The sequence below is a fragment of the Cannabis sativa genome, chromosome 8 (assembly GCF_029168945.1).
Source record: "Cannabis sativa cultivar Pink pepper isolate KNU-18-1 chromosome 8, ASM2916894v1, whole genome shotgun sequence".
In the NCBI taxonomy this organism is placed as follows: Eukaryota; Viridiplantae; Streptophyta; class Magnoliopsida; order Rosales; family Cannabaceae; genus Cannabis; species Cannabis sativa.
Genome location: NC_083608.1, coordinates 6841222 through 6864603, shown reverse-complemented (window position 1 = coordinate 6864603; position 23382 = coordinate 6841222). Strand labels below are relative to the sequence as shown.

The 23382-nt window shown below is 41.9% G+C and overlaps 1 protein-coding gene across 1 annotated transcript; it reads right to left on the bottom strand.

The window, feature by feature from the left end:
- Positions 1-17859: 17859 nt before the first annotated feature.
- On the bottom strand, positions 17860-18790 carry LOC115700555 (ESCRT-related protein CHMP1B). The gene has a single exon (XM_030628125.2). It carries the CDS (start codon positions 18666-18668, stop codon positions 18057-18059), a length of 612 nt encoding a protein of 203 aa, XP_030483985.1. The 5' UTR covers positions 18669-18790; the 3' UTR covers positions 17860-18056.
- Between the last annotated feature and the right edge of the window lie 4592 nt (positions 18791-23382).

Here is a 23382-nt window from a genome sequence, read left to right as displayed (position 1 = left end):
TCTAATCCGGTTAGGCCACCTCTACGAGTGGATCAAAAATCGGTTGCCCCACCTCAATCCGGGCCAGGCGACTGTGGGTATGCCTCAGGGAACACCGGGGGGTACAGCAGGGGTATTGGCTCCAGCTGCTCCCACGGGCGACGCCCAGCACATCCCCGGTCTGCCGCCCCGGCCTAATGGAAGGGTAGCCATGATCTCCGGAGGTCCCCATATCGGAGGAACTACTCGCAAAGAGCTCAAGCGATACGCAGGGGCCGCGAAACACAGTGAGGTTTGGGAAGTTACTCAACTCCCAGCTCAAAGGCCCCGGTTGATGGACCAACCCATCACGTTCACGGAAGAAGACGCCAAGACAGTGCGCTTCCCTCATCATGACCCATTGGTCATAGAGACCCCCATCGCGAATAAAGTGGTGGCCAGAGTCTTAATTGACAATGGAAGTTCCGTGAACCTACTCTTCAAGGAAGCCTTCACAGCGATAGGCTTGACAGACCGGGACCTCTCACCTAGTGGGTCTCAGCTCACAGGGTTTAACGAGACGACACTTATCCCAATGGGAAAAGTAAGGCTCCCAGTCACCTTGTGCCCGGACACCCCCCAGAGCACATTTAAATACTGCACTTTCGTAGTGGTGGACTGCCCGACAGCCTACAACGCGATCCTCAGCCGACCGGCCTTGGTAGAATTTGGCGCGGTCACATCGATTCGGCACCTGTGCCTGAAGTTCCCAACCCGAGAGGCCGAGATTGGGACGGTGAGGGGATACCAGGGGGAAGCAAGACAATGTTACAATGTCGCAACCCACCTGCCCGTGCTAATGGTCCGGGAGTCAGTTGAGCCAGAAGTGGCTGAAGAGGATGAGTTAGACCCCCGTGTGGGGTCCGAAAGAATTGTGGAACCAATGGAGGACGTCGAGGAAGTATCAGTGTGCGACCTCAACTCCACCAAAGTACTCCGGCTGGGGAAGAACCTAGATCCGGAGGAAAAAGAAAAAATAATAAAAACACTGAAGGGCGCCATCGGCATCTTTGCATGGCGCCAAGAAGACATGACCGGCATAAGCCCTCATGTCATCACTCACGTACTCAACGTCAATCCGGACATGCCCCCGTCCAGCAAAAGCGACGCCCGCTCGACTCGGTGAAAGTCGAAGCTCTGGAGAAAGAGGTGGACAAACTTTTGACTAACGGCATGATCCGCGACGTATACTATCCGGAGTGGCTGGCCAATCCGGTCCTGGTGCCCAAGCCGAACGGAACTTGGCGAGTTTGTATAGATTTCACCGATCTAAACAAAGCTTGTCCGAAGGACTGCTTCCCGCTGCCCAGGATCGACCAGATGGTAGATGCCACTTCTGAATTCAAACTACTATCCTTCATGGACGCCTATGCTGGGTACAATCAAATAAAAATGCATACGGCAGACCAGGAGTGCACTAGCTTCAGGACCGATAAGGGGGTATACTGTTACTTAGTCATGCCCTTCGGAATGAAAAACGCCGGAGCAACCTATCAGAGAATGGTTAACCGAATGTTTAAAGGCGTCCTGGGGCGAAATATGGAGGTTTATGTAGACGACATGCTCGTCAAATCCAAAGCATGCAACAGCCATGCAAGCGATTTAGAAGAATGCTTCGAAGTGGTCCAGAGATACGACATGAAGCTCAACCCAAAGAAATGCACCTTTGGGGTCAAATCAGGAAAGTTTCTGGGCTTCATCGTCAGTCAAAGAGGGATTGAGGTAAATCTGAAAAAAATCCAAGCTCTCCTGAGCATGCCATCCCCCAAAAAGCATAAAGATGTGCAGAGCCTGACTGGAAAGGTAGCTGCCTTAAGCCGCTTCATCTCACGGTCCACGGACAAGTGCATACCCTTCTTCAACGTATTAAAGAAGTGCCAAAAGTTTGAATGGTCGGACGAGTGCGAGGAGGCATTCAAAAAGCTAAAAGAGCACATGGCCAAGCCTCCTATCTTATCAAAACCCGTTCTCGGAGAAGACCTATTTCTTTATTTGGCTGTCTCCGAACACGCGGTCAGCGCTGCCCTAGTCCGGGAAGAAGAGAAAACTCAACATCCCGTGTATTATGTCAGCAAGCGCATGATAGGAGCCGAAACAAGATACCCAGTCATTGAAAAGCTAGTTTTTTGCCTCCTGATGGCGTCAAGGAAATTGAGGCCATACTTCCAAGCACATCCGATCAAGATACTGACCAATCACCCGCTCCGACAAGTCCTCCAAAAACCTGAAGCATCCGGAAGGCTCCTCAAGTGGGCAATGGAGCTAAGTCAATTCGACTTGCACTACATGCCCCGAATTTCTATAAAAGGCCAAGCCTTGGCGGACTTCATTACTGAATGCAACGAAGCCGAGGCAACCGCAAATATGCCGGTACCGCCAATCCCCACATGGAGAGTATTTGTAGACGGAGCCTTCAATGAAAATGGTTCCGGAGCCGGAGTGGCGATGATATCACCAACCGGACTGCGACTCCAGGCGGCCCTACGGTTTGACTTCGTAGCTTCAAACAATGAGGCCGAATGCGAAGCCCTAATAGCAGGACTGAAATTAGCGAAAGCCGTAGGAGCCAAAATGGTGGAAGTCTATAGTGATTCCCAACTGGTTGTAAACCAGGTATCTGGAGAATACAAAACATGCGGCGAGCGAATGGCCGCGTACGTGACAATAGTCCGGGAACTACTCCACGAGTTCACGGACTGCAAAATAGAAAGAATCCCCCAGGAAAAGAACGCTCACGCAGACTGTCTGGCTAAGTTAGCCTCAGATAGCGAAATCGAAGAGTTGGGGGTAGTACCAGTGGAACGCTTGGCAGAGCCAAGCATCAAAATAAAAGAGGCCACGATAACGGTTGGGCAAGAACCCAGCTGGATGGTCCCCATCATAAAATACATAACAAAAGGTGAGTTGCCCCAAGAAAGGGCACTGTCTCGTAAGATTCAGTATCAGGCTCATCGTTATGTAATGATGGATCAAATTCTCTACAGAAGAGGACTCAGCATGCCTTATTTAAGGTGTGTATCGGACCCTGAAGCCAGACAAATCATGCTAGAGGTCCACGAAGGGTTCTTTGGAGATCATACGGGAGGACCCAGTCTCTCAAAGAAAATATTGAGACAAGGGTACTTCTGGCCAACAATGAAAAAAGATTGCATAGACTACGTCCAAAAGTGTGATTCGTGTCAAAGGTTCGCGAACATACCGAGAGCTCCTCCAAATGAAATCACCCTGATGACTAGTCCCTGGCCCTTCGCGGTATGGGGAATAGATCTTATTGGGTCCCTGCCAACAGGAAAAGGAGGAGTAAAGTATGCAATAGTAGCAGTAGACTACTTCACCAAATGGACGGGGGCTGAGCCCATGAAGACAATAACTGCTAAAAAAGCACTGGACTTTGTTATCAAAAACATAGTGTGTCGATATGGCTTGCCTCACAAAATAGTCTCTGACAATGGAAAGCAATTTGATTGTGAGGAATTTACTGACTTCTGCAACCAACACGGAGTAGTCAAAAGCTTCTCCGCGGTGGCCAGACCTCAAACAAACGGTCAAGCGGAAACAGTCAATAAAATCCTAAAGGTCACCTTGAAGAAAAAGCTGCTGGCCTGCAAAAAAAACTGGCCTGAAGAGTTGCCAAGAGAGTTATGGGCTTACCGGACGACCCCCAGAACCACGACCGGTCACTCGCCTTTTTCAATGGCGTACGGTTGTGAAGCGATGGTCCCGGTAGAAACGTTATTCCCATCCCACAGGAGAATGACTTACGATCCAGCCACGAATCAAGCTTTGCTTCAAGAGGCTTTGGATCAAGTCGAAGAACTCCGGGATGAGTCTCAAATACGGATGGCAGCTTATCAAAAGAAGGTGACCAAGTATTTTAACTCTACGGTTAAAAACAGAAAATTTGCTATTGGGGATATGGTCCTAAGAAGAGTCTTCCCAGCCACCCAGGAACCCGAAGTGGGGGTACTTGGGCCAAATTGGGAAGGACCATATGGAATCGAGGACGAAATCGGCTCAGGCACTTACAAGCTAAAAGGAATGGATGGAACTATTGTGCCAAGAGCCTGGAATGCCGATCACCTCAGAAAATATTACCAATAGCCAAAAATGTAACTTAGACTTTGTTTAAAGAGTTTGTACCGTCTAAATGTATACCTCCTCCACATGTTGAATAAAACTGAGTGCCTTAAAAACAAAGTTTCTATGCCACTCAGGGGGGTACTAGGGTATACCGCACGGACAGACAGAAAACAAACTAAGTAAAATATCCTGACCCAAAGGGCAGGTCAAAAAGAGTATGCACAAAAATAAAAAGCATAAGTATGAAAATCTTGATCCAAAGGACAGGTCAAAAAAGAGAAATATGTGCGTCAAAAAAGATCACATATAAATATCCTAGCCCCGAAGGGCATGTCAAAATATATACAAATGGCCCGGGGACAGGCCTTAAAAATTGTCTCCCCTTTAAATAAAAAACAGCTACATAAATGTATTGTCTCAAAGTAGCTGTATGTAAACAAATATATATATAAAAAAAATAATAATAATAAGAGAAGTGGGGTGAAATCCTGGTTGTACTGGGTTAATCTCGAAGCGGCTTAATCAATACGCGGAGGGAGACGAGGTCCGATGCGTGCTTCCATCATGGCATCAAGCTTCTTCTTCTTCTCCCGAAATTTGGCGATCATCTCCTCAGGTTTGGGGTAGAAGGTAAGCTTGATATTTTGGTCATTGGTAGACCAAGCCATGAAGACTCCATCATCGAAGCGCTTAGGGCACCGGCCGCAGGAAATGGGAGAAAGAAGCTCAGCTCTTTTTGCCTTCTTTGAGGCTTGTTCCTTGAAGTCCCTGAGGTCCTTCAGCTCCGCGGCTAGAGCGGCCCTAGACTCTAAGTTTGCCTGGTGAGTTTCCTCTAAGGATCTCACCTTGGCAACCATCTCGTCCAAGGCTTCCCTGGCCTCCCGGAGCTCCCGCTTGGCCTTTGCAGTGGCCTCACTTTCCGCCCTTAGCTCCTCTTGGTGCTTGGCCTCCAGACTGTCTCTCCGCATGGCCTCATCCCGGATCATCGCCTCCGCCTGGGCTTCCCTCCGCTTAGCCTCCTCCTCATTGGCTTTGGCAGCAGCCTCCCGGCGCTCAGCAGCTTCCTGGTAAAGCTGCCTCTCCACAGTAAGATCCTGAAGGACCTTCCTGACTTCGTTCATGTCCCCAAAATCAGACAGAACGAAGCCATGGTTGGTTATGTTCTTGGAGAGGCGGCCAACTTCAGTAGCAAGCTAAACAACAATACAAGTATAAGAAAGAATCTCCAAGAAAAGAATAAGGGGAAAAACAAAATTACAAAACACTTACCACAGTGAGGGAGTGGCTGAGATCCTGGACTTGGAAGATGGAGTTCAGGGAGGCACAAGTGGCGAACCGCTTAGGCGCGCACCGGGTAAGCTGAGACGCAAACTCGCCAGTCATCTCCGCAGCAAAGGGAGCCAAGGTGGGCCCAAGGAAGCGACGGAACCAGTCCGATAGGGGGTCCAAATTTAGGTCCCACGGATCCTGGTACTCCGGGTTGTTGATGGTGTCTTGCACCTCAACCCGCAGAACCCTCCTAAGGGCTTCCACCTCAGCAAACCCCCGGGAGTATTCATCCATGGCGTAGTTGTGCTTAGCTATCCGGAGCTCCTGTCTCGCCTCGTCTCCAGGAACCGGAGTCAGCACAATGTTGGGAGGGGCAGTATGCTCTTCCATGGGAGAGACCCCACCATCAAGGCCGTGGGCCGGAGTATCAGCTCTCCGAGGTCGCTTGGGCTCCTCCTGGGCAATCATTTTGCCTTTACGCTTGCGAATCAGAGCAATTTCTTGCTCTTCTTCACCTTCTTCAACTTCCTCAGGAAGAGCCCGAAGCCCTCCAGACACTATTGATTTAGTGGATGATGAGGAGGTGCTGCCGGGAGAAAGTCAAGAAAAGCAATGGGGCTTTTCTGAGGAAGTTAAAGAAGGTTCAGGAGGAGCCTCAGGAGTGTGAACCCCAGCAAGTTTGGCGAAAATGGCGTCCATGGAGATACCTGCTACAACAAAAGAAAGCAAGTGTTACAACATCCGTGGGAAACCACCAACACAAGATATGGCAAATAAGCTAGTCCTACCCTGACTCTCTAGTTCGGCCCTAGCAAAGTTCTGAATTTTTATGCTGGCAGTATCATCTCGGAGGTAGCTGTCCGAAGGCCGGAACCAGCTGGATGTAATGTAAGCTGAATGACCTAAGGGAACGGGCTCCGGAGGACCAGAACCCATCCGGGACCGACCTAGGAAATCTCCTAAGTTTGAAAAATAAAATTCCTTCAAATGATCCCCCCATCAGGTCGAGGGCATCCTAAATCTATAAAGACGCTCGTCGAGCCCTACGGGCCTAAGACTGGCATACTCGCCAACAGAAGGAACATAATGAACTACCAAAGGAGACTTACCGCCGGCTCCGAAAGTGCTGGCACCAGGAGCCCCAGTGTTCGGCTCTTGAACCAAAGGCTGTGGCCTGGGAGCCCTTCTCTCCGTTGAATCCCCAATGTGAAGGGGCTTCCCGGCAATCGCCTGACTCCTCTCTACCGGGCTCCCCCCCACGCGAAGTGTCTTCCCGGAAGCCGCCTGGGCCTTAGAGTACGCCTTCTCCTGGGCCTTCCGGTAGAGATACTCCTGGTACTTCTTCTCTGCCGTGGCAATGATCTCGTCCCGGAAGGTCTTCTCCGCGACCGGCGCCCTTACATTGGGACAGATAACCTGGGAAAGGTTAAAGTCCTCCATGGATTGATGCGGAAGGATGAGTTTTGCCTTCCTGCAGTTCTCCGTAGTGACCAAAACCCCGACGTCAAGATCGGCCCGGTCGTAAGAGGCAAAGGCCTGGGCTCTCCGAAGAAAGGCCTGAGTAGGTGCAGTCCGTTCATAGGGAGGAATCCTCACCCACTCAGTAAGGAGCTCTAGATGGTCCACTGCCCGGAACCCGGAGGAGAAGAAAAAACGATGGCGATACTCCTTAACGTGAGTTTGCCTGTTATACGGGACCACCCCTTCGTTAGCAGGGTGGGCCCGGAACCCATAAAAACCGTCCTTTAGTTTGTCCCCCTTCTTGGGGACGGAAACAAGTTCATAAAAATACAAAATTTCTGCCGGGCGAGGAGATCCCCATCCTCGGGCGGAATAAAAAATAAATAAGCCTGAAAGCAGGCGGTATGCTTGGGGAATAAGTTGGTATGGCGCAAGGCCGACAAAAACTAAAAAATTAACAAAATAATCCTGAAGAGGAAGCATGGCCCCAGCCATCAGATGCGTTTGGCTCCAGGCCCCGAAGCCGCCGTAGTTGTGGTTGGGCATCTCCGCGTCGCGAGGTGGCCGATGGTAGGTCCCTGATGTGGAAGGCTTGATTCCAGCAACCTCCACAATGTTCTCCAACTGGTGGGGACAGGTCAGAGTGGAGTAAAGCTCAGCCGCCTCCCATCCGGTCGCCCGGGACTTATACCCCTCCTAGGCAACGGGTCCTAGGGAGACCTCCTCAAGTGTAGCCATGGGCTTACCACTTTTCTTTGATGACTTTGAGCCAGAAGCAGATATTTTTCTATTCTGTAAAAAGAGTAAGATTCCAGCAGTTAGGCCCCATACCAAACCCTAAATTAAGAAAAAGGGAATGGGGGTCCCCTAACCGCTGGAAAGAGGCCCCCTCCGGACACGTGTCACACAGGAAACCCTGGAAGGATTCCCTGGACAAGAGTCGGGTGCAATAAATTCACAGAAGACGGCTTTACGCGTTAAAGAAAATAGAAAGGAAAGAGTCTGCCCTATGCCCTAAGCAACCACTATACGAAGAACGTATGGCCTTCTACAAAGAAAATAATAACAACAGAGGCGTGACAATAGCAATCCTATCACTAGAGCAGTAAACTCAAACCGACTGTATGAAGGATTTAAACACTTGCATACCCAGAAACTTCGAATGCAAACCCAGAAAAGAACAAACCGATAAGTAATAGCATGCCATTCAATAATAAAGCAAAGGATGCAAAGAACTTACGATGAAGTGTTGAAACTGGGAGTCCTGCTGTGAGTCGAGTAAAGACAAGAAGGACTGGTAGCAACGAGCGAAGAAGAACTGGGAAAATCGCAAAGTGTTTAAAGGCCTTGTTCTAGGTCTGAGAATTTTCTCTCTAGGAAATTTGAGCAAAGTTGGCAAGAAATGGGAAGTAACCGAAACGAAGAAAAGGTGGTGGCTTTTATAGGCAAAAATGCATGAGGAACAGGCGTCATCACCTACCAATCGAACGGTGGGGGAAGCGCACGATTCAAATGCTCAAAGATCAACGGACTAGATCGATTTACAATAAAGGCGGTGGAAACGCTTGAGTATCCGTCTGACACCATTAATGCGCCGTATCAATCAATGGGCGTGAAATGAATCGACCCATGCAAAAAGTGAATCGTTGCATTAAAAGCCATCATTAAATACACCCTCACGCGCTCAAAGCTCGTGCTAGGAAACCGAGGAGTCAACCGGAGGCACTTGAACAAGCCTTGTTTCATTTTTCAAAAGAACAAGGCTTGGGGGGTAAATGTTGCCCCTAATTTTGCCCAATATACGTGGACCAACCAGACAAGGACACGTGGATCAAACAATTCACAATATTTGCTAAGTCTTTATGCCCTAAGGTAACGTCCGTGACGTAGTCCCCGGAGAAGGCACATGGAACTTCATATGCTCCCGGAGACTCGAATAGCGCTAAGGCATCTCTGCGAGGTGTCAGGCTTCTCCTGAGCAATCAAGTCGCATTAAATGCCGCATGGGAGGAAGCGTGTTGGGACTGCTACACGCACTAAAGTCTGACGGCACAACCTCCAACCAGCAGCGGCACAGTAATGATCATTTAAGTCTAGCGACGGCTACACTGTGAAGAGTCACGTCAATCAAAAACAAAAAGGACATTCCACATAAAAACCCTACAGCACCTAGGGATTTGACCATGCATTACCCATGGTATATTCATTGGGAATACCCAACTTTATGGATACTTACAGATACACTTGTAAGGACAATTCTAGGGATCACCCCACCAAAAACACTATAAATACCCCCTCAAAGCTGATTAAATGGGATCGAGATTCTTGGCCTGCATATGAGCAAGTAGAGTAAATACTCACCAAGACCATTCTCTGTATTTATAAGGGTGAAACTCTCCCAAGTATATTCTCTGTATTAAAGACATCCATAAATAACAAAGACTCGTGGACTAAGGCTCATTAACGCCCCAACCACGTAAAAATCCTTCTCTCACTTTCTTTCAGCTCAGTAATTTTATAATATTTTATTAGTTGCCGAAAATCTCGGTCAACAATATGGATATGCAGTTCAAAGATCATTTAATTGAACTTGGAATTGAATCCCAATACACTGCCCCAAGCACTCCACAACAAAATGGAGTTGCAGAAAGAAGAAATCGCACTCTTTTGGAAATGGTTAGGTCTATGCTGAGTTATTCAACTCTGTCTACATCCTTCTGGGGATATGCTATAATGTTGTTCCATCTAAAGCAGTCCCTAAGACACCCGTCGAACTTTGGAATGGTCGTACACCTAGTTTACGCCATTACAGAATTTGGGGGTGCCCTGCTCATGTCTTAAGAAAGAAAGAAGGCAAACTTGAATCACGTACCGAAGTATGCATGTTTGTCGGAAATTCTAAAGAGACTAGGGGTGGACTATTTTATAGTCACAAGGATAACAAAGTCTTTGTTTCTACAAATGCTACTTTCCTTGAAGAGAACTATATTAAAGACTACAAACCGAAAAGTAAAGTTGTTCTAGAGGAATTGCTATCAGATATAAGTCCTTCCAATGTTCCGTCCTCTTCCACTCGTGAAGAAGACAATCCCACTCCCTCAGTTGAACAAACTGAGAAATCTACTACTAAAGTTTCTGTTCAGAAGATCACCGCACCTCGTCGTAGTGGGAGGGTTTCAACAAAACCAGCTCGTTATGGCTTGGATGGTGAAATCAATATGGTCGTAGGTGACGGTATTGATGACGATCCATTAACCTATAAACAGGCAATGGCTAGTCCGCAACGGAAACGATGGTCGGTCGGCATGGATTCAGAAATGGATTCCATGAAAAAGAACAAAGTCTGGGAATATGTAGACGCACCTGACGACTATCATCCGATAGGATGCAAGTGGGTTTACAAGAAGAAAAGAGGAGCTGGAGGCGAAGTCGAAACTTTTAAAGCTAGACTTGTAGCCAAGGGTTATACCCAAAGAGAAGGCGTGGACTATGAGGAAACTTTTAGTCCTGTTGCCATGCTCAAATCCATCCGAATTCTTCTCTCCATAGCTGCTGCTTTCGATTATGAAATCTGGAAAATGGATGTCAAGACTGCCTTCCTTAATGGGGTACTTGAAGAAACCATCTATATGGAGCAACCAGAAGGTTATGTTCTTCCTGGGCAGGAAAAGAAGGTTTGCAAATTAAACAAGTCTATCTATGGACTTAAGCAAGCTTCTCGCTCATGGAACAAAAGGTTTGATGAAATCATCAAGACCTACGGCTTTCTTCAGAATGAAGATGAACCTTGTGTTTACCAACTCAAGGAAGACCAAGTAGTAGTAATCTTGGTTCTTTATGTTGATGACATTTTGATTATTGGAAACAATGTCAAGAAAATGACTCACATCAAGGAATGGCTCAACAATCAATTCGATATGAAAGATTTGGGTGAAGCAGCCTATGTTCTTGGCATTCAAATTATTAGAAACCGGAAGAACATATCTCTTGCTCTCTCTCAAACAACCTATATAGACAAAGTCTTAGAGAGATTATCCATGAACAACACCAATGGGGCAAACATGCCTTCTAGATATGGGAGCCGCCTATCTAAGGAACAGTCTCCGACTGATCCTCAAGAGTTAGAGGACATGGCGAAAATTCCCTATGCCTATGCAGTTGGAAGTCTAATGTATGCAATGCTATGCACTAGACCTGACATCTGCTATGCAGTTGGAATTATGAGCAGGTATCAGTCTAATCCAGGACATGAACATTGGAATGCAGTTAAGTATATTCTGAAATACTTGAAGAGTACAAGGAATCTTGTGTTAGTCTACAAGGGTGGTGCTTTAAATCCCATAGGCTACACTGATTCAGATTTCCAGGCAAGTCTTGAAGACAGGAAATCTACATCTGGGATGGTGTTTACTCTTGGGGGTGGAGCAGTGGTTTGGAGAAGTGCTAAACAAACCGCGATATCGGACTCAACTATGGAAGCTGAATACATAGCTGCAGCCGAAGCTGCTAAAGAACTTGTCTGGCTAAGAAAGTTCTTCACCAGTATAGGTGTCGTTCCTGGAATGGAAAAGCCTCTGGTCTTACTTTGTGATAACAATGGAGCAATAGCAAACAGTAAAGAACCTCGAAGCCACAAGAGCAGCAAACACATTGAAAGGAAGTATCACATTATCGGAGAATACGTGGCAATAGGGGATGTACTAGTTGAGAAAGTTGACACAGAGGACAACCTAGCTGATCCATTTACCAAAGTCTTGGCCGTGACAGCATTTGAAAAGCACCGTCAGAATTTAGGATTAATTGATATGTACAAATTAGTTTTATATTAGTGCAAGTGGGAGTTTGTTGGGTTTTATGCCCTAAATAAAACTCCATTTCAACGTAATCAATTTTATTTAACATCAATAAAGAAACAGAAGTATTTTTCATTCATTTGTGTATGTTTTGGTTCACTTTATCAATTGCTTGTCTATTTGATTTATAAATTCATCTTAAACCCTTTTCACATACTTGATCCTGTTTATTGTGTTGTCATCACATTGGAAAGTAAACATGACTATGTGAATAAAGTTTCCTAGATTTATCAGACACATGGTTTTACTGATATGATAATCTACAACAAGAGTTTACTTGCATTTGGAGAAATGCTATGTTCTTTCCAGAACATTGGTTAAAGTAAAGCTCAGGTTGGATGCATGGAGTATGCATAGGAAGGGACCGATATTGAACTTTGACTTATATTTAATTAAACTTACCGTAAAATCTATTCAAGTCAATATCGCCAAGTTGATCCTAGATCAAATGTTCTTAATCCTGTTATGATTAGGCTTAATCTTGAAAGGTTATTCGTGTTCTTTGATTTGTTAGTTAAGCCTACTTTTAGGTCAGGGTGATACGTACATTTTGGGAACACGGTAGTGCAATTGAGTGGGAGCGCTAACATAAACATGGAATCTATAGCTTCTATCTGGCGAATAGTAAGCAAAGGATGATCTCCTTCGAGCTTGACCAAACGAACATAAATGGTGGAGTACTCATTTCACATAAGGTGAAATATCATTTATACGGGGTCAAGTGTTTTAAGGATAAAATACATAGTAGGGTGTTACGGTAATCTAATCCCTTTACAGTGTAGATCATTCATATAGAGGATCATTGATCACATTAGGATTATAACAATGGATAACTAATGATGCATCTATATGGTGGAACATATAGAGCATTCTATATACTGAGAGTGCAATTCTAAGTTCTATGCGTGGATTCAACGAAGAATTAATAAGTTAGTGAATTTTAGTGCTAAATTCTTGATCTACTTATTGGAAGCTCGGTTATATAGACCCATGGTCCCCGCACTAGTTGAGATAATATTGTTTGTAAGACTCATGTAATTGGTTTTGATTAATCAATTATAATTCTCAAATTAGACTATGTCTATTTGTGAAATTTTCACTAAGTAAGGGCGAAATTGTAAAGAAAGAGTTGTTAGGGGCATATTTGTTAATTATGATACTTTGTATGGTTCAATTAATAAATATGATAAATGACAATATTATTTAATAATTATTTATAGTTATTAAATAGTTAGATTTGGCATTTAAATGGTTGAATTAGAAAATTGATATTTTTGAGAAAATCAGATACAAAAGTGTTAAAATTGCAAAATTACAAAAAGCAAGGCCCAAACCCAATAAGCCATGGCCGGCCACTTTTGTAGGCATTTTAAACTGATATTTTCATTATTTTAATGCCAAATAATTCAAACCTAACCCTAGTGTATTGCTATAAATAGGTAGTGAAGGCTTCAGGAAAATTACACTTCTGAATCAGAAAAACTGAGCCTTTCTCTCTCTACCTTGGCCGCCACCCTCTCTCTCTCTCTCTCTTCTTCCTTCATATTTCGAAATTACCTTAGTGATTAGAGTAGTGCCCACACACAGCAAGCAATACCTCAATCATAGTGAGGAAGATCGTGAAGAAAGATCATCAGCAAAGGAGTTTCAGCATCAAAGATTCAGAGAAAGAGATCCTGGTTCAGATCTTGATAATACTCTGCTACAGAAAGGATACAAGGGTTAGAGATCTGAACGGAAGGAGTCATTTAATTCCGCTGCACCCATTGTAAGGTTTCTTAAACTTTATACGTGTTTATTTCATCGTTTTAGAAAGTTCATATTTAGGGTGTTAATAAACATACTTGTGAGTAGATCTAAGATCCTGGTAAAATAATTCCAACAGAAGGTACGTACACATACTAGATGAAGAGAGAGATTTGAGAGCACTTGGTCCAATCGGAGAAGATGACTGAAACTCTGGCCAAATCAGCGAGAGAAGATCACTGAAAATCAATGAACCAAGTAGCTAAAGGCAAATTTGAAGAAATTAGGGAGAGAGAGTATCAGCTGATACAACACACCCTCTAAAATAATACAATACATCCTTACACAAGGCTTTTATTCAATATATAATAATACATGATAGATTGTATTAAAAATTAAGGATGTATTATTTATTACATTACAAGGTCTCACCCAAACATTGTAGTCCTATAATTTAATAAAATTCGGAGTCATTATGTAGGGTTCCAAAAGAACCCTTAGAGCAATTTCCAACTATTTTGTTGCTCCATATTTGAATTGTAATATGTGACAGTTTTGAATGTCCCTAACTTGTATATAAAGTGGTTGTATTATTGCATTTTCTTTTTGAAAAGTGTATACTAATTATAAATAATAAGAATTGAAGAAGTAAACAATTAAAAGAGAAAGTGTAAGAAAGACAAACAATTTTTACGTGGTTAGGGCGTTAACTAGCCTTAGTCCACGAGTCGATGTTATTATGTAACTTTTTAGTTAGAAAAGCCTTTGGAAATACATTGAACGTAAGTTATCAAGTTTTCTTGAGCAAGTATTACCTAGGGGTGTTCATAAAATAGCCGATCCAATCCAATCCGCACGATCCAATCCAATCTAATCCGCAAAGTGCAGATATCCGCACTTGTGCGGATTAGATTGGATTGGAAAATTCAAAATCCGCACTTGTGCGGATTTGATGTTGATTGACATGTAAAAGTAACCGATCCAATCCAATCCACACATATTTATAACAAAATTAAAAAATTATATATATATAAATAGCATTTTAATATAAAGAAAATAGTAATTTAAAAGTCTAATATATATAATACAATTATATTGCAAAATTTAATAGATAAAATGTATATTATATTCTTATATATTTTTTTCTACATACAATTTAAAATAAAATTAAATATTTTTTTTATATATACAATTTTTTTTCTTCCTTTGAATTTGTTATTTTATTTATTTAATGTGTTGTTGGAGACATAAAATAATTATAATTTGTTTTATTTTGTTGCTAGTTATGTGAAAAAAAATATTTTTTTCATAAATATTAAATAATTTAATATTAAAAAGTAACCAATCCAAAGTAACCGATCCAATCCGCACTTTTGCGGATTGGATTGGATTCGATTTGAGCTATTGTGCGGATTGGATTGGATCCAAAAAATGAAATCCGCACTTATGGTGGCGTTTGGTTGGAGGTAATGAAATGGAATGGAATGGAAAGGAAACAATTTTTATTCCATTCTTTTGTTTGGTTGCATTTTAAAGTATTGGAATAGCATTCCAATGGAATGCTCTTTCCACCATTTTGGTGGAATGGCTATTCCATTTTCAAAAGAAAGGAATGACCATTCCAATGTAACAAGAAAAAAAATTTAATGATTTTTTTATCAATTTTTTTATGCATTTTAAATTTTATTCCATTCCATTCCTATTCTTATTCCCATTCCCATTCCCATTCCTATATTTTCATTCCTCCCAACCAAACGCCTCCTAGTGCGGATTGGATGTTGTTTGACCAAAAAAGTGCGGATTGGATCGGATGAACAGCCCTACCAGAGAATTCAACCCTTAATCTGTAGGATTCATTGGGTTTATAGTATTTTGAGAATTACACTTAGTTTCTTTTTTTCCTCTATTGGGGAGTTTACAGTGAATTACATATTTGAGCTGCCTTGTGAAGTCCAACCCACGAGAGTATGATTTTCTGACTAGGCAAAGGCGATACGACTGAATTAGTCCAAACTGTACTATAATTGTGGACAATTAATCGTGAATTAATTGCTTGATTTCTATTTTAGAAAGTTTTCCATTTTAGCTTGATACAATATTCTATCAAGATTTGGGAAGCAATTATTTCCTTATCTATGCGCATGAATAAAAAGAGAAACCAAACTGGTCTTCTAGGAACAAGCTGTCTTACTCTTTCTGCATCACGGTACTGGACTTGCTTCAGGAGTTGAAGTACATTCCTAGAAGGTCCTATCTAAGTGGGTTTGGCCCACTTTATCTTCTTTGGGGACCCACTGATGGGCCTTTGATGCTGACCTGCATTCCAGGTGTTCCAGAGTATAGAAGATTGTATTAACAGAGAATCGTTCAATATAGTCCTTCAAGAATACATCCCACTCCTTTAGCCAAAAAAAGAATACATCCCTCCTGCCAGAAACAAGCAATTGGTGTTGGTGATGAAAAAGAAAAAGAGGCAAGATTGCGTGCCACCTTGTAAGCTGATCTTTACATAATGTAAAAACTGCTCTCCAAACATTTCTTATATAGCCATTTCTATGCCATATTCTGATTGAGATAAAGGGAAAGAAAAGGCCCAAGAAAGTTAATACAAGGCCTACAGTTTTTCTGAAACGTAACTCCTTTCTTATTACAAACAATTATATTTATTGAGAATCTGCACAATGACGTCTGGGTGTCTGTTTAACTATACAAATGGTCAGATAAGCGGTATATCCTTCAAAAATTCAGGTTCAAATGTCTTCAAAATGTAAAAACATGACCGGAAAAAAAAAAAAAAAGTCATTCCTACAAAAGTAGTTGATGTATCCAAACACACCACCAGATCAAAAACTAACGGAATTTTGAAATTGAAAAATTCGAAATAAGAAAAAAGCTAAAAGCAAAATTCTAATCCTCATTCTCTATAGTTAAACTCCAATATTAAGCCAGGTGGTTTAGAAAATGAGATTGAATATGACACCCTTCTCTCTAGATGCACCATTTGAAAAAAAAAAAAAAGACTCACCTTTTAACGAGTAAAGGCCTTGCATGCTTAGGAAGATCCAAGGGATAAATTTAGGCATACATTTTTTTGTATCCATTAATCAAAAATACCTTCAAATTATATTTCAATAATATGTACCTCCTTTTGTGAATGAGTTATCTAATACACTCTTACTCTCTACTTATTAAGTATAATGGGAACATATCTATAAAAGTGTGTATATTTTAAGGAATATAGAAATGAAGGTAAAAATTAAAACATATAAAATAAAGTGAGTATAGAATGTAATTTTTTCAAAATCCAATGCCTAATCGCAATTGAAATCATATGATTAGAAGGGCACCATCTAAAATACCATACAACTCTCAGCAAAGCGATATATGGACTTGAACAACTAGCAGCCTAATATCCAATAGCCCATTATTTTTTGAGACATTACTATATCTGAATTCCTCTCCAGAATTTAATTTTTTTTTTTTTTTTATGATAATTACCTTGTATTTGCTGACCTGAAATCTTCTTCCTAGGTCCTGCATCAGATGTGTACATTTTACTATTGGTGATTGCCCTTTTCAGACGCGCTTATTTTGTCTTTTCTAGAAGAGGAATATCTTTCATTTTCCTAACATCAATATGAGATCATATCTTAACAAGTCCATCACCAAGCGCCATCACTATAAATTCTACTAATGGCTTCTTACAAGGCCTTCCTCTAGGCTTTTTTATCCTTTCCTTTTCCTTGAAACTTAACTAAACTACCCCATAACCTTACAACATTTGGAGACAACAAAATCACAGCTAAGTATCCGAGAGTAATCTCTCTTTCATTCTCACTAAAATTTAAAAGTGACCGTACCAGAACAAACCTTTGACAGACTCTAGACAAAATAAAGTTTGATTTACATATCCAATTAAAACTCCAAATGTTAAAAGCTTAATACAAATGTACGAAATAAAGATACTAATTTAGACAGAAATTATCGCACAAAAACGCCTGGAGAAAAATTATAAAGAAAACAGAAGATGTATATCATATAATATACAAAACGTGAAAACATGAAGTCTGCAAGATACGTTAGTGGTTAGCACTATATACGTTATGAAGCAGAATATGATATACTCATGTTGCAAACCTGAATTTCAATAAAAGACAACTAGTTCATATTAATCTGTATTGAGAATTAGCATATAACACTATAGCCATAGGAAAAATTTGAAGTCTAAGATAATCAATCAATGCAAGGCATATATAGTGAAACACATCAACACCCAGATGCCGATAAACATAGTACACAATTTCATTACATATCAATTCGCCATAGCTAAATCTGAAAAGAAACTCATATAAAATATGCTCCAAGCAAATCATTCACATCACAACGACAAATCATGTACACGTGAGAACATTCACAATGGCGTCAACACCAATACGGAAAAATGGTTCATGTCATTGTTCATCGATTGTTATGAAAAAGAAGATTAAAAAAAAAAAAAATATCCAAATGCAATACGAATACACACATAAAGTTCTAAATTCTCGAAATGCAGTCAATATTTGCAATCGGTACACATATATACACATATATATAATCCTCCTCCTACAGGGGATAAAATATTGAAATACTTTAACCTCTAGCCTTAAGCTCCGCAAGACGCCTGGAGAGGTCGTCTTCGTCGACCTTCTCGGTCTCCTTTGAGGGCACAGCATGCGCGGCCGGTTGTGGTAGCCCCACCGAGACCTCGAGGCCGTAATCGTCGGCCACCTGCTGCATGAGACTGTTGACCTCACCCTCGGGAGTGGACAATGAGGTCGACCCAGCCATGGCGCTCTCCATGAACTCGGCCTGCACCTCCATGTTGACGAATTGCTTCTCGAATTGGTCCATGGTCTCGGACATCTTTTGTAGGTTCCCAGTAGCCAAAGTAGATTCGAGAGACTTGACGATCGAGCCCATGGACTTGTTAATGGTGGTCATCTTGGCCTGGGTGTCAAGGCGAGCCACGACGGCGTCGAGGCGCGAAGACAGCCGGAGATAGTTCATTTGCTCAGTTCGTTTACGAATAGCATTTTCGGCGTATATTCGAGCGCCGTCGATGTTTCCTTTTTCCATGGCCTTCTTGATCTTGAGCTTCTCCGACTTCTCTTCTTTCTCGCATTTTCGGGCCTGGCGTTGCAGCGATTTTGCTGTGAATTTTAACTCCATGATCTGATTAAGCAGCTTCTCGGTGTTCCCCATGGCGATCACTTCGGATGATTTCAAATTGGGATTCTAGGGTTTTTGGGGCAGAATGGAATGAAATGAAATTGCAGAGATGGTATGAGATCTTTTTTTATTTTATTTTTTTCCTTTGTTTTTTTTTTTTTGAAGAAATTCACTGTTATTAAAACTGAAGATCGTTTACAATAACAGAGAAAATAGGATTAGGGATTTCACCCATCCAACAGACATCTTCATCCAACTCAAGAGCATACTTAGCTAAACCATGTGCAGCTTGGTTAGCATTTCTCAAAACATGAGAAACAGTTACTCCCGAGAAAAAGGATAAAAGATAACAAACATCCATTATTAAATCATTAAAACTAGAAAGATTCTGAGAAGGAAAATTAATGGCAGTGGAAACTCGCAATGCATCAGTTTCAATATGAGTAATTTGTAATTGCAACTGCAAAGCCCAATTAAGACTGTGAAACAAAGCTTTGGCCTCCATTTCATCCGAACGAAAGCAACCTTGAACTGGTTTGGAAAGTGCAGCAACTACAGTTCCTGTATGGTCTCGAATAACAGCACCAACACCCAGGATCTTGAGATCATGGTTGACAGCAGCATCCACATTTAATTTGAAGCCTGCAAAGGTCGGTGGAGTCCATGGAATTGGTGGTTTCGGATGCTGAACTGCTGCTTGCACAGTAGCAGAATTACTGATATTGTTGCAGACAGTATTTTGCTTCTGGTTTCTAAGCTTTGATCGCATATACTTGTCCAAATACTGAGCAGCAAAATCAACAATAGCTTGGCTATTTTTAGAGACACCACCATGTATAACCCGATTTCTTTCATGCCAAATTGCCCACATAGTACACACAATAGATTCAAAATCCTGTCTAGAATGTATAGTGGATAAATGGATTATGTAATCACCATTATACATATTATAAGCATGTGTATGGTCTATGGTGAACTTGGTAAGTTTCCAAACCTCCTTAGCTTTGTTGCAATTAAATAAGGCATGTCCAATAGATTCCCAAGCATTGCTACATAGTGAACATATAGCCGAATCAATTACTTTTCTTCTGCATAAACCAGTAGCAACCGGCAGAGCATTCTGCATAACCCTCCAAGCGAAAATTTTAACCTTTGAAGGTAAGTTCAAACTCCAAAAAGTTTTCCACCAATTGGTATGTGAGTTAGAGGCACTAGTTTCTCGTTCCTCTGCCAAATTTTCTGCCAAATGAAAACCTGAATTTACTGTGTAGCAACCTGTTGTAGTATGGTGCCAAATGAGACAATCATTTGATGGAAAAAAACTGAGTGGGATGGTCACAATTCTATCCACATCTATAGGCAGGAAGTATTGCTCCAAAAGAGCAATGTTCCATTCTCTTTGTTCTGTTATAAAATTGGCCACTGGCAGATTAGATGGACCTCGATAACTAATAGCTTTGAAATCGTTATGTCCAGGAATCCATTTATCTGAGCCAGCTAGGACATTGAAACCACTACCAATCTTAAAACGCAAACCTTGTATTAGCAATTCCCTCCCCCAATGAATGGCTTGCCAAGTGAGAGATGGAGAGTGACCGAGCCTTGCATCCAAGAAACTGTTATTGGAAAAATATCTATGCTTTAACAATCGGCTTAGCAAAGAATTGGGCATGTTAAAGATTCGCCAAGCTTGCTTTGCAAGGAGAGCTTTGTTGAAATGAACAAAGGATCGAAACCCCATACCCCCTTCAAATTTTGATTTACATAATAATTTCCAACTTCTCCAATGTATCTTGGAACCATCTTTATTAGATCCCCACCAAAAATTAGCCATCATAGATTCTAATTGGCTACAGAAAGTCGAAGGCAGACGAAAACAACTCATGGCATAAGTAGGAATTGATTGCACAACTGCCTTCAAAAGTACCTCTTTTCCCCCAACAGAAAATAATTTCTCATTCCAAGCATGAAGCTTTTGCCATATGCGTTCTTTGACATCACTAAACATTTTCTTTTTATCACGCTCCGAGAAAGCTGGTAACCCAAGATAACGTTCATGACATTCACTAATAGGCATGCCTAAGGTGTTGTGGAAGAAATCTTGAGCTGCTTGAGTGGTATTAGGTTAGAAAGACATAACAGATTTTGTAGTATTCAAGAGTTAACCTGAAGCTTGGTGGTAGATATCAAGAACTCTCTTAATTGCCCTTGCCGAACTTTGTGTAGCTTCACAGAAGAGAAGACTATCATCCGCAAATAACAGGTGAGAAATCGATGGTGAATGACGTGTTAAGCGTAGACCTTTGAGATTCTGGATGTGCTCTTCATTCTGCAATAGCCTTGATAGCCCTTCAGAACAAATCAAGAAAAGGTACGGCGATAAAGGATCTCCTTGCCTTAGGCCTCTGGTTGGTTGAACATGTCCCACTTCTTCACCATTAAGCATAAATGAGAATCTTGTAGAACTAAGACAGCTCATGATCAAAGCAACCCATTTGTGATGAAAACCCATTTTAAGCATAACCTCTTGGATGTAGATCCACTCGACTCTGTCAAAAGCTTTACTCATATCTAGTTTGAGGGCCGAATAGCTTCTACCACCCCTTGTCTTATGCTTCAAGTGATGAATTAATTCAAACGCCACAAGGATATTATCCGTGATAAGCCGATTTGAGAGAAAAGCACTTTGTGTTTCTGAGATAACTGCTGGGAGTACATCTTTAAACCTTAGAGCCAAAGTTTTTGAGATGATCTTATAAATTACATTGCAGAGGCTAATCGGTCGAAAATCACCCATACCAGTAGGAGTTTTGGTTTTTGGAATGAGTGTGATGAGTGAATGATTAATAGTTTCCATACTATTACCATCATTCAAAACACCCAAAACCACTTTGGTGACAACATCTCCTACAATTGTCCAATACTTGTGATAAAACATTGCTGACATTCCATCACTACCCGGGCTTTTATCAGGATTAATTGTTTTGAGAGCACTGAAGATTTCCTCACTTGTGAAAGGTTTAATCAATGAATCATTCATAGCTGATGTAACAGTAGTTGGGATCGTATCAAGCGTATGAAGCAATGCTTCAGGATGTACATCAGTAGCCGAGAACAAATCATTAAAATAAGATGTGATTATGTCAGTCATGCCTTGTTTTGAATGGACAGCAGTACCTTGATTATTTACCAGGGACTTGATTTTGTTATGTTGTCTGCGAGAGGATGCATAAGCATGGAAAAACTTGGTGTTTTGATCACCATTTTGCAGCCAGTCCACTCGGGATCTCTGTTGCCAATACGTTTCCTCTTGAGCTAACAACTCATCTAACACATTTTCATGGTGTTTAAGATTTTGGAGAGCAGTGGGAGAACGGTCTGTATCATTATTCAAAGCTGCAACGTTCTGCTGTGCATGTTTGATTTTTTTCTTAAAGCTTCCAAACTTTTGCTGATGCCAAATTTGAAGGGAGTTAGCACACCGTGTGAGATTGTTAGTGAAGATCACAGCAGGATTTTCATTAGAGTCTTGATGCCAGTTCTGTTTAATCAATTCAGTAGCCTCATCCTCTTGCAACCACAGCTTCTCGAAACGAAATCTGGTGCGTTTGGACTGCTGCTGGTTTGGAGAATTAATTGGTAAAATTTGGACAGCAAGTGCACGGTGATCCGAGCGATAATAATCAAGGTGAGTAGTAACAATTGGTTGAAAAGTCTCACACCAGCAAGTGTTAACAAAACACCAGTCCAAACGTTCTTTGATAGCATCGGTAGAATGTCTCCCTTTAATCCATGTGAACTGATCTCCTACAAAATCTTGCTCATTTAGATTGCAGCGATCAAGCACATGTCGAAACATGTCCATTTGAGCCTCATTACGCAAAGCACCACCCGATTTATTGTGATTGGAAAGGATTTCATTAAAGTCTCCAATTACTATCCATGGTAGCAAAGGTGCCACATCTTTTAATCTTTCCAAAAGGGTCCAGGTAAGGTGTCGATTTTGAACAGCCGGGGCACCATAAAAACCAGTAAAATGCCAAGAAGAACCATTTCCACAAGCCATGTAACAATCAAAGACATTTGAATTATAGTTTAAAAGAGTTACATTTACATCATCATTCCAAAGTAACATTAGACCACCACTAAGACCAACTCGAGGGACTTCAAGTCCATTATTAAAATGTAAAACATTGCGAAAGCGGGAAATACAATTAGGACCTAACTTAGTTTCCATAAGAAATAACACACTTGGGGATTGCTCTTTGACAAGCAATTTGAGATGACGGAACGCACTCGGGTTCCCCAAACCACGAGAGTTCCAACTTATGATTTTCATGGCTGCTTGCGGAGCTGAAATTCAGTCTCCGCAAAGTTGTCACTTGCACCAATAGAATCCATTTCGTCAATAGAAACATCAAGGTGAGATTCACTTTCCTCTGACAAAGAAGGAAAGATTAATTGAGTTTGGTTGCCTCTGCATCTTTTGAGTGTTTGCCTCAGATTTTGGCCATCCGATTGTCTTTTGGTAAAACGATTTGGTGACATATTCTCTTTGTTCCCTGGCTGATCAATACCAGAAGACACAATTGGTTGTGTACTGCTTTGCATTGTAGAGGGCAATGGGGTATGTATTTGGTTAGCTTTAATTGGATGAGATGAGTTGGTATGTGGAGGGTAAGTTGCAAAAGCAGTGGGGGCATTATGAATGACAGAAAATGGGGTGAAGACCCCTGACAGATCAGTG

What these genes read in the sequence shown, in the direction of transcription:
- LOC115700555 (XM_030628125.2), bottom strand. Translation starts at nt 18,668, where the DNA reads ATGGGGAACACCGAGAAGCTGCTTAATCAGATCATGGAGTTAAAATTC.